General features: G+C 38.3%; 1 protein-coding gene across 33 annotated transcripts in view; it reads right to left on the bottom strand.

Moving 5' to 3' along the window:
* NRXN1 (neurexin 1) overlaps positions 1–12,705 on the bottom strand; it is a 717,017-nt gene that overhangs the window by 351,514 nt on the left and 352,798 nt on the right. For 20 of the 33 annotated variants that reach the window (XM_074578853.1, XM_074578856.1, XM_074578868.1 and 17 more), the window contains 2 exons: positions 9,531–9,704; positions 3,838–3,957 (listed from right to left, as the gene is read on the bottom strand). In XM_074578853.1, the coding sequence (XP_074434954.1) occupies positions 3,838–3,957; positions 9,531–9,704 (294 nt within the window). Of the gene's footprint in view, positions 1–3,837; positions 3,958–4,903; positions 4,931–9,530; positions 9,705–12,705 lie in introns of all 33 variants that reach the window. The other 13 variants (XM_074578846.1, XM_074578845.1, XM_074578848.1 and 10 more) reach the window with 1 other exon arrangement.

Below are 12,705 nucleotides of genomic sequence, written 5' to 3'. Positions count from 1 at the left end.
TAAAGACAAGAATGATACACGTGAAACATTTACATTGTAAAGCCCAGGAATGATGCATGTCAAATTTTCGTGCGCTGAGGTTACTATGGGAAACATGCTGAAAGTATCAACTCCAATGCAGCAAGGTAATTTGTGCACATTTATGCAAATTGCAGATGATACAAAACTGTGAGGAGTGGTTGATAGATGTGTGCTGCCATTCAGAGGGATGCTGACAAGCTGGTGAGGGGGGCTCACATGAACCTTGTAAAACAAACAAAACTGCCAAATCCTGCACCTGGGGAGGAACGACCTCATGCAGGAGGACAGCTGGGGCCTGACCAGCTGGAAAGCAGCTTTGCAAAAAAGAATCTGGGCATCCTGGTAGACACCAAGTTGAACATCATTCAGCAACATGCTCTTGTGGCACAGAAGGCCAACAGTCTCATTGGCTGCACTAAGAAAAATGTCGCAGAAGGGTTGAGAGATGTGATCCTTCCCCTCTACTCAGCACTGCTGAGGTGCATCTGGAGCACTGTCTCCTAGTGCTGGGCTCCCCACTGCAAGAGCAACATAAGCACGCTGGTGTAAGTCCAGCAAATAGCCACAAAGGCGATCAAGGGCTCGAAGCATGTCTCATATGAGGAGAGGCTGAGAGAGCAGGGACTGTCCAGCCTGGAGAAGAGAAGGCTCAGTGGAGATCCCATCAGTGTTTTAAAATACCTGATGGGTGGGAGTGAAGAAGCACTCAGTGGTGCTCGGTGACAGGAAAAGAGGCAACAGGCACAAACTGAAACACACAAAGTCTCATTTAAATACAAGGAAAACGCTTGTACTGTGAGGGGGACTGAGCACTGGCACAGGTTGGCCAGAGAGGCTGTGGAGTGTCCATCCTTGGAGATATTCAAAACCCAACTGGACACAGCCCTGGACAACCTGTACTAGGTGACTCTGCATTGAGTGGAGGGGTTGGACTAGACAATCTCCACAGGTCCCCTCTCACCTCAGCCATTTTATCACTCTGGAATTTCTACTCAAGTATATGTGCTGCATTAAACAAAATAATGGGGAAGCGTGGTGGGTTAACCCTGGCTGAGGGCCAAACTCCCACACAGCTGCTCGCCCACTCCCCGTGCTCTGACCTTGGTGTTCCCTCTGCTGTTTCTCACTCTTTCTGTTCCCTTCTCCTTCATCTGTCTGGCATTTTGGTAAAAATGGCATACTTTCTAAGCGTGTTTTCATAGAGGTGCCACCAGCTTGGCTGAGGGACTCAGCTGTGGTGGGTCCACTGGAGCTGACTGTGCCCTGCATGGGGCAGTCCCGGCCTCTCCTCACTGAGGCCACCCTGCAGCCCCCTGCTGCCAGCACCTGGATACGGACACCCAATACAGGAGGGATGCAAGTCTCCAAAAACCAGGTACTTTTAACTGTTTCTTTTATGACCACTGACCCCCTTTTTTTTTTTTTAAGTAGTTAATTTTTGGGGTTGGTAACAAAATCTTCCTACCTATGAGATTTCGATGTCCTGAATACTCATAAATACATAAAACAGTACATTCAAATGTAATGTAAGCCAAGGGCCTGCCTGCATAGCAATACTGGGTTAGATTTCAGCTTCTGTGAACCAGCATTGCTCCATGCACAGTCTGCAGTGGAAACATGCTCACACACACCGCACACGAACATGCCTAAATCCTTCCAAAGGGGATGCATTTTTCAGCAACAGCCAGGTGGTATTCCAGACCTGCCGCTGAGATAATCTTTCTTCACGTGAAGGGAATTTGTCTTACTTCAGTGCTGCAGAAGTTTAGCCTGTGGTGTGCAGCCTATGCAACTCACTAAAAAATGTACTAACATTTCATCATTCCTCTTCCACTTACGCTCTTCCCAAACACAGCCCAGAGCAGTCTAGGAGCATCTAGATGACACTGAGATTACAACACCATTTCTCCTCCTTTTCCTCACACATACCATTATGAAAAATCTCTCTCATTAGATTTTCTTTGCGGATTTTTGGTATCTGAACTAATCTGAGGAGCCAAGATAAAGCAGAAACCAAACGTATTGCATTTACCAGACTCTGCGTTCTATTACAAAATGTGCATATCTAGGATAAATTTATATTTAATGTTTGTGATAGAACATTTAAAAAAAATTAAATATTTACTTGGAAAAAAAGTGAGCCTTTTTTACAACCATGTGCTAAAGGTACTACTTTACCATCATCAGAAATAGTATATTGAGAATTATCTGATTGTGTGCAATGTAGTCCATAATGTTACCATACAAATGAGCCTTCACCGATTGGTAAATATCTTTCTTACGAAAGTTCATCAGTTCACCAAATTTATGCAGTAGCTGTCACTTGAAGAAATAATTCATAGAATATTCCAGGTCCAGCCATCAGTTACTACTAAGACAAATTTATAAACAGAGTTTTGCCTTTGTTAGATGTAGAATATATAACTTCTCATTCATAGTTTTTAGTTACTTTTGGAAGAACTCAAAGATCACAGAAGAACAGAAATAACAAAAGTAAAATAGAGACAAATCAGTTTTCTCCTGTAGCAGATAGGGGACTGAAATCTCTAAAAATATATATGTAGCAGTATGACTAATCACTCACGTTGCAGGGAAGGGCAAACTCAAATACATAAAGTAAACCCAAACCTTTGCTCAAATTACCAAAAGTTTTTTGATACCACATTTGATTTCTACCATAACAGCAACTGCAGAGGAACACACTGAGAGGAGTCCTTTCCATAGTTTTCAAAACATGCTTAAGAGTCGAAAAGCGTAACTTTCATGAGGATAATCAATATAGCTTTTACGTATAATTCATTTTCCAGCTTTGTGCTCGACACAATTTGAGCCAAAAGCTTTTCGGATTATAATTATTCTATTATTTTAGGGTTTGTCCAAGAAGGTACACCTTGTGGTAGAGTGGAGAACCAGAACAAGACATAAAAATCCAAAATGCTTGACTAGACAGTTATACCAACACTTTCTACAATCAGTCATTCATTCAGCTAAACGTATACAAATAGATATAAAAATGCTTAGCCCTAAAGAAATTTCCTCTTCATATGGATATAAAAACGTGCAACATTTGGATATTTCAAACGTGATGAGTTAAAAAGAAAACTCAGTAGCTCGCTTTAATCAGTTACCGTGGATCATTATGGCTCTTACATTACTATTCCACTTTCACTTCTGCATAATTCTGTTTAGATCAATAAAGCTAGATTGGAATAAAACTAGATTATGACATTGGTGAGTCAGGCCCCTTATTTTTGACACATTTAAGCTTTTCCTGAAAGACCAGATGGTTGGTGTATGTTATGTAGTTTTATTCAGATGAAATTTAAAAGAACTAAAATACTCTGCATGCTTTTATTATTGGCATGCTTAGTGTGTCACCTAAAGAATTTTACAAAGGGAGATAATGAGCCTTGTCAACTGTTTCACAGTAATTATAGCCCTCATGATATAATGCTACAAAATTACAATATAGCTTAAGATAATAAAATGTAAAAGGTTTTTTCAGTCGGGGAAAAAAACCCTATTTGTAACATTTATGTAGGAAAGGGATTATTTCAAACAGGTAACCATCAGTATGTTAGACATGCAATCAAGTGTAATAAAACCAAATTCTGTCAGTGTTTGATACTGCACATTGTCCAGAATTTATACTGTATATTTTAGCTACGTTCTTCCCACAAGCCTTACAGATTTTCACAGGGTTTGCCAATTCATTTAAATGTCCAATATTAAAACAATATCAAGCTTCGGACACTTGCTTCAAATATTGCCTTAAAGCTCTCCAGGGTTCAGATCAGCATTTTGTAGCGTACTTACGGTCATTGCACAACGGTCCGCTAAAGGAGGTCATACTACAGTCACAACTGAATCCATCCCACTGCTGTAAGCACACTCCCTGGTTTGCACACGAATCCTCTTGGCACGTTGTGCTGGGGCCTGATGAGAACACACAAAAAAGGACTTGCAATTTGTCTTCCGAAGACAGGTATTTCTCACTGGATCACATTAACTAGTTGCCAACATCTCAAATCAAATGAGCAAAGAGTTACCAGGTAAAAGGCACATAAACTTGCTGATTTTGTAGCAGCACGTTAGTATTAAAAGGGTGGTTTTGCTTGAGTTTTAAGATTGATATGTCAAACACATAAGAATGCACGAACTGAAGCAGAGTTATTCCAGGTGTAGCGGGAATGTTAATCTCATGTCAGACCATTAACTGGCTATCGTGTTTTCTAAAACTTTATTATTTTTTCCTGTAAATACATTTCAAACAGCAAAGCCAGATGTCACAGAAAACAAAGCTCTGGGAGATGAAAGTAAAGATTGGAAAATAAAACTAAAACCAAACCAAAAAAATAATAAAATGAAGCTACGCTATACAGTGTTTTTAATCCCACAATTTATTTCAAATGATTTAGGTCTGAAATAAAGAGGAGCTTGGGATTCTTTGGCAGGAATGTTGGCAAGTACTGATTCACATGCTTCAGGGATCCCATGCAGGTTCCTTTTTTAAGGGGAAATGCAGAAAACCAGACTACTAATGAAGTAGCATGCCAAAATGTGACATATGCATGAAAAACAAAGCTACTCTATTTCTAGAGAATCATAACTAGACTACTGAAACATAAAGAAATTTGAAAAGGAATGATCAAAGCACTAAAGCAATCACTATACGAACATATTCAAGACTGAAAGCCTTTATGCAAGCTCTGCTGGAAAATGAAGGTTCAGGTTCATGTAGGCCATTGTTTTAGAGGTGTGAAAGACAAAATCCGAAACAAAACCACACACTTTAGTTCTGAAATGTACAGAGCACTTATTGCAGAAATCCAACTGTGCACTGGGGGTTTCAGTCTTGTTTAATACACACAGGGCTATCTACCTTGCAAATCAGCTTTCATCAATGCAACTTTGTCAGCAAAATAAAAAAGCAAAATATATTAAATGTTAGTAAGCAATATTGAAATGGCAGCAAACACAGAAAAAAAACATTCAGAGTAAAGTGCATGCTGCTGTTAAAGAGAGAAAGAAATGCCATATAATGCAAACAAATTAATGCTAATAGCCATAAATCTTCAGGCAAGCCAAAATAAGAAAGCAGTAATTTGCCAGTATTTTACTACAAATATAATGGTTAATTGAGCTGATGACATGTAATGAAGGAAAATTAAAAGGTTTTTTTTTTTATTTCCTTGGATAGATACGAATGCATTAGAAGAGTAAATGGATGGCTGAGTCCTGACTAGCCATTTGTCGTGTTCAGATACCCTGAATTCAAGAATAATTAGCACCATCATCCTCTCTGGTCTTTCTTTTTTCTCACCCTTTCCTCATGACTGGTGAATGAAGACTGAAATACAGACCGTGAGCTACAGATTGCCCTGAGCTCACACACACATTTCACACTGACTCTTGACACTACAAGGAAAAATTTGTTTCTGAGATTATAAAATTGTCCTAAATTGTTTTGGAGAAGGCACATCAATATCTATTTGAAAGTCCCACTGCTAGTCATTGATGACAAGGGAAAACTGGTCAAAGACTGTATAAATATCTTAAATAATCCTGTAGAGAGAAATCCATTTAACCCTTCTTTCACATTACAGCTCTTTCAAAACCTCAGTGTGGGATTTTCCTTTGGTTTGCCAGTATTTCAGAAAAATCCGTAGCGATATGATTTAAGTCAGTTCAATGGCCGCTTGCTTTAAACGAGGTGCTGCCCGAGCGCACCTCGGAAGCAGGGCCTGAGCAGTCACCAGCGCAATTAAGAACGAGGGCAGTGTACGCTGCATCGCTTTTTCAGCAAAACTATTAACGGTTCTGTTTTTTCCTGTTCAAATAAGAATGATACCCATAACTGATTTACTGCAGTAGGCAGATATAGGGTAGTGATTTCTTTTTCTTTGGAGTTTTGAGCCCAGAAGTTGAAACATTTGGGCATTACATCACCCTTTCTTGAGCTGGGGATTATAATGACAGAATCCCGTAGCTGACAAGACAAGACACATTTTTTTTCTCACCAGATTCTGCTACTCGGAAACTTTACAAAGATGAAGTGAAAATATCTGTAGGTGTTTAAATGTTATATATTCATGCATTTATTTACACTTTAGTTATGCAATGCTAAATTTCCTCATCTCTGCAAAAGTAGAGCAAAAGTCACAAGGACTTAAAAGTACATAAACTGCAGGACCCTGTAGGCACATTAAAAAGTGCATGTTAAAACACACATATTTGGAAAAAATACAGATAGGTTCTTGTTAAAAAGCAAGGTATTTTGCTTTTTATGAAATTGATTCGTAGAACTTCTGGCTTATCTATAGTAGTCATTATCCAAAAATTGCCATCAAGGCTAGCTTACACATAAGAATTTCTTTTAATGAAAGTAGGCTTTTTTTTTTTTTAAAGAACACAGGAGGACTGTTTAACGGCCATAAATACTATAATATCTTCCATAACAAGTTCATATTTTCCTACCTATATTACAGAACGAAGCTATTTAGTAAAAATATTGTAATACACTCTCTCAAGCACTCACCTTCTAATTCACATTCTATTTCAAAATTCTAATTTATTCAGTCTTCACTGAAGACTTTTTAATTGACTGGATTTGGTCTCTCATTTACATTTGTCTTATGTGAGGGCTTACATACCATATATTACACAAAAAACATTATTAAGCAGCATATACAATGTTTTACTATATATTGCAAAAACAAATCCCATATCTCACCACCAAGAATCTTCACATATGCTTACACTTTGAAAGTATTTAATATACAAATTATATTATACATGCACATGCATGCACACAGTGCGTTTTCCTCCTACATATATTAAAACTCTTTTTTCATCATTCTGTAATGACTATAATTCTGCATTATTTGACGTGTGTAAAAAAGTGCAATGGATTTGAGTAGAGAAAAATGGGGCCGACACTGATAACCTGGCTCTGGGGTTTGCTGTTAACAATTTGAAGAGCTAGTTAGCATATTTATGTTTCTAGCTGTTAGTTTCTATCTGTTCTAGCCATTGAAAATTTGTCAACAAGGTGGATTCAGCCAAGTGTAAATTATATTCAATGCTCAATGATAGAGAACAGAGATATCTATCTGCCTGTGGCTGAAACTTCAAACTGCAAGTCTTACAACTTGCCACGCCAATCCCACGTGTGGGTTTGCAAAAAATGTTCCAAGGAACGAATTTTTAACATGCACTTGTAACAGAAAAGTTATTGAGAAACATCAATATTTTAAGAACAAAATCCTAACAGGTAAAATGAATCAGTAGTACATCATGGCTTCACAGTTTGACACAGAGAGAAAATGAGCTTTCACCCCAGGTTTTTGGGTTGTTTTAAATGAGAAAGATGGGGAATTCCATCCCAAAGGAGTCTGAAGAACATCAAAACCAAGTGCCTCACTTCTCAGGAAAGATTTTGCGGCAGGCTGATGTCTTAACAAAGGACATATACGCACCAGTACAGCCAGACATCTTTTGGCTGGTGGCGGTGACTAATACTTGTTTTGAAATTACTTCTGCTGCTGTGTCCTGAGCTCTTTGGACTCAACATCTCGGAGGACTTACAGTGCTTACACATCCCATTGCAGCGTGAGATTAGTGCAAAACTGCTCAGCTCTCTAAGGATGGAGACAGTCCTGTCTGTACACAGCAGCAGAGCTACGGGCAGCTTGAGGCATACAAGAGACTTCCCGGAGGCAGCTAAATTTACAAGTAACTTAAAACATACTTTAGGTGTCAGAACATTTTTTTGGTACATCTGATCCATGGTCTGCAGACACGAGTCTGACAGATGGGTCAGACAGGAAGATTTGAAGTAAATAAGCGAGATGGAAGAATTAATTTGCAAGGGGTTAAGCAGAAAGGTTGGAAGGGAATATTTCATTCCATGCTGTTAAAGATTTTCTTCTGTGGGCAAAAGACTTTCGACGAGGCAGTTCTCTGTGAGCCAGGTGGCACGTCTGGTTTGACCATTTTACTTGTGTCAGATGATTTTGGTGTTGGAAAAAGCTGATTCTCCACCAAAAAGGACAATATATGTACAGCTTTATTAAACTGTTGGTAGATTTATTAAATTCACTGATAGCTGAGTTTTGCCACTGGTTTAAAAGGTGAACTCACACTCTAGGCCTCTGGCAATATTTCTTTGAAGTACACAAAATCCATTTAGAAAATTACATAATTTCAAAAGAAGCTATGAAACGCATAATGGAATTAGGGCATACTTTGACTCTCTGAAGGGATGGTGCAGGCATGGAACTGCTAACGTCATTCAGAACGCAGAATCTAATTTTCTAAGCTCAGTGACAAACTAATTTATACGTATTTTTCCATTCCTGATAGAAATAAATAGACACTAAAGCCACAGAAAAGTTGTGAATTTTACATATTTCTATGTGCTATCAATATAATTTATACTGTTAACTAAAGGCAGCAGGTAAAGAACAAAAAAGTTCCACCTGTACCAACATGCTGTATGCACAACAAAAGAGACAGCGCTTATCCACCAGAAAGCTTTATCTCATGAAGCTTGAGGAAACCCCCCAGCCCTGCTTGGATTTTTTTCAATGTCTATTTGCAAACTTAACAAACTTGATATCAAAAGTATCAAGATTCCAACTTGAAATTCTACAGTTCCATGTTTTTATGTCCAGAGAAGAATGGCACTTGGGAGAGGGGAGAACACATAAAATTGAATGTAGCCTCAAAATTCAAAATTATGTGAATAAAATATATATGCAGGGACAGAGAACTGATTTAAATTATTCCATAAATCATAGTAAAAATAATGTGGGATTAAATGAAGGTGGAAAAATAGCTAGGGATTGACAACCCTGAATTACAAATACACCTATTTCTCTTCTCGCTTAAATTCCATGATACTCCATATGAGCCAATAAAGACATTAAAAATGTGAGATAAAACATATTTGGCTGTTACTGATTTCAGATAGGAAATCGGAAGGCTCATGACAATACAAGTCTCAGGGGCGAGCGAAAATAGAGAAGATGGAAGATTGATCTTAAACAGTTTCATAAACTAACCTTGAATTAATCAACTCAAAATGTCTGTTTTAAAAATTGAATTAAGTAGCTAATGTCTCAACATCAGCTAATGCCTAAGTGTTATGAAGATACAAAGGACTTCATTGAAGCTAATTGCTATTGTTTCTATCATTAATTAAAATACATCAGAAGTAAACAAAATACATGCAAAATATCTTGCCACTGGAGAAGGATGGAACCTACATTAAACATTTAAGAAGATAACTCATGTTCTTAGATCAGGCTCTGTTCTGTAGGCACACACTTGGCTCCTTAATACTAAAAAAAGATGCAGTCTTTATATAAAAAAGGGTCAAACAAGATCAATTAGAAACAGGTAAAACAGTCTCTCCGTGTATGGAGCGCACATATCAACAAAACACTGGATTTGCACAATACTTTTACTGTGATACAAAAAAAAATATAAATCAGCACATTTAATACCTTCACATCCTCTTTCTATTTGCCCATTGCAGAAGAGAGCATCTGAGATTAGATCAGGGAGCCGTCCATTCAAGTCAACCGATGCAAGACAGCCTTGGAATCCCTCCTTTGCATGCACCAGTTTTGGCAATGACTTATACATTTCTTTGGCCACTCCTCCAATATACAAATCACCTGGTAAGGAGAAATAAATATTAGATACAGAAAAAAAACAACTGTAGAATCTTTGACCTGCTTGATCTTCTGGCCTTTTTGTGCTGAAAGACAGGCATCTCAGAAAAACATTCTTCAAAATAAACATAGAAGAAAACACTGATAGCTTATAGGATGTGAAAAGACATTGTAGGACTCTATTTTTTCAAATGCATATGTAAACTTCACATTTGTACGACCAACTACTTAGAAGTACCTAGACGTGATATTTATGTGTCAGCTCATGTATACAGGAAACTTGCATCTATTTCACAGATGAGGATGCAGTCACAGAATCTCCACCAAAAGTCTGTATATCCAGAATCATTCATTTAAAAGCACACCAAGAAACAGAGGGTTTAAAGACACATCTAATGAGAAATTTAGGGATACTATTCTTAAGCAGTGAAATGACCGATTCTTCCCTACCAAAATTCATACCCTGTGTCCATCATGTAGGAACAGGGTGAGTTAGATGCCTTGAAAGTGGCAATCTGCATACCGAGCAAACACAATTTTATTGCCAAAAATAATTCTGACGACAGACAGGTATTATAAACAGTTCTCTTCGATGAACATCAGGCAACGTACTCAGGACTGAAAGCCAGTGCTTTTCTTCGAGTAATTCATAGACTTACTTTGCAAGGACATAACTATGCTTTTCTCTAAAACACCGAGGAAGGGGACGCTTTTTTGTTCTAAACCGACTCAGGCTGTGCCTGCCTTTCATGTGTTTGGTGTCTCTATCCAGCAGAACAGCGGTCTTTCAAATGAACATAACCTACCTCCCTAATGTGTTCCTTAAGTATCACCCTCACCTGTTATAGGTTTAAATAGGTGCTTTCCATACCTGTTGCTGAAGACATGCTGCAGGAACAAATCTGAGCTTTGCTTGGCCAGAGAGGGGAAGCATACTGAGTGTGACACAGCCCTAGCTAAAAGGCTTCAGTCCTCCTCCTGGCAGGCAAGATGTGCTTCATTCAGTCAGTCACAGACAGAAAGGTATAAAACCATGGTTTCCTACATTTTGCATGAGTTTACTGCCCTGCTCTGTTATCCTCTCACTCAGAAAAAGCAGCCATCATTGCAAGGTCGGTGGGAGTGTTCTCAGCATGCCTACAGGCAAGCCCCTCTAGGCGCACAGGAAGAGGACCATCTGAGCTGCCAACAAGCACTGAACCTGTTTGAAAGAAGGTGCTTATGGGAGCACCCGACTCTCAAGCATCACCCCATGACAAAATTCTTACTCTACCTATGCATTAAATCCTCATTGATGACGTGTTTTGTGCTAGTATAGATTTTCCATAGACTATCCGAATATACATTCTAATCTACATTGTGCTTTCCAGTAGGTTCCCCAGCCTGGATGATTATGGAGCCTAGGCTACTGAATTTACCAAAAAGTATTCCTTCATCACCTCAAATGCAAAATTGTTCATTTCCTAAGTGTTTACCAAGCTTTGTAGGCAGATTTTATAGCAACAGAGCTCAGAATGTACTAGCTATCATCACTACCCCATGTGTCTAATTTTAATCTCCCCCTCATCGGTATAAGCTGCAGTCACACCTTTTCCTGGTTCTCCAGGCATACTTGCTTGTTTGCAAGGGCGTGCAATTTAGTGCTGTTTGCAATGGTTTACAGTTTGCCTGCAAGGAAACGGCCTGAAACAAACAAGTGTCTATCAGACTGTGGAAAATTTTTAGTTACTACACACCAGCCCTAAAACCCAACTGTATTTGAGCTAGTGAAATGGAGATAAAAAGCTTGGGAACATGTATATTATTAATCTTATAAGCCATCCAACCAAAAATCTCAGCAACCGTTATAGCATCACGTACTAAGAAACCTCAAGCTTTCTCCATTCCATGTAGAGAAGTTGAAAAATAAGATATTGCTTTCCTCTAGAGCTTTGAGGAACAGTATAAATCTCCAAAGCATGATATTAGACATAAGAAATTAAAATATGGTGATCCCTATGTTCCCGCAAACAGGATATAATTTTTTCACAGGAGAAAAACTGTATTTTTCAACCAGCTCCACTGGAAACAAAGAAAACACTCTTGCCTTGTGATAAAGGTTCTTCACCTTGGTCTCAGGTGGAACATCTAGAAAGTAAAACCCTTCCAGGTTTCCTGAAGTTCTGTGCTTTCACAGTCATCAGCAGCAGCACAGAATACAGGGATATAATTCATCTCAACCGATTCCAACAGACTTAAAAGAAGGAAACTCCAGACAACAATACTAAGAAAATCACACCTATGCTAAAAAGGTTAAACGTGGTCGGTTGGACACGACGCATGCAACCTCTTCTTAATCCTCCCAACATGTATACTGTCCAAACAGCCATTTTTATTCTGTGGTTGTTTAAACCTTTAAAACCGCAAACTTTCAAATGGATCCACCAAGCGTATTGAGATTGCTATATGCAGGCATATAACAATTGTCAGTTATGATTAATGGCTAGTAGAAGTCCAGGTAAGTGTGCCACCATATGAACCCGAGTGCAGAATATTTGCTCCTGAAAACATACACTGGAATATTTTCAAATAGTTATCATATGCACAGAAGTGCCATACAGTAAATTGAGACTAAATAAACTGTAACTCTGATCATTATCTGATATTGAAGATACAGTTTCCACAAAGACATATTGTGGGTAGTATTTTAACTTTATTGATGTTCAAAACAACTTGAGTTCTACTTTTATACTAGGTAATACACCACACTAACGCATACCGTATGTATTGAGCAGCCATACTGACTATTGGACTTCACCTTTTCGAAAGTATGCAAAAGTACTTTTTACGAATATGGGCTAAACCTTTCCCAGATTTAATATCAAGTGTAGTCTGAGTTTGTTTCTGATGGTATAAAAACACACTTTCTCTTAGAGACAAAGTTTTATTAAGGGATAGGCTCTGGAAGTAAAACTCAGATTTTTTTGTTTTAATATTTTTTTAAAAAGCTATTTAAATTTTTTCA

Source organism: Larus michahellis, chromosome 3 (assembly GCF_964199755.1).
Source record: "Larus michahellis chromosome 3, bLarMic1.1, whole genome shotgun sequence".
NCBI classification, from domain to species: domain Eukaryota; kingdom Metazoa; phylum Chordata; class Aves; order Charadriiformes; family Laridae; genus Larus; species Larus michahellis.
This window is presented reverse-complemented; position numbering and strand designations above follow the sequence as displayed.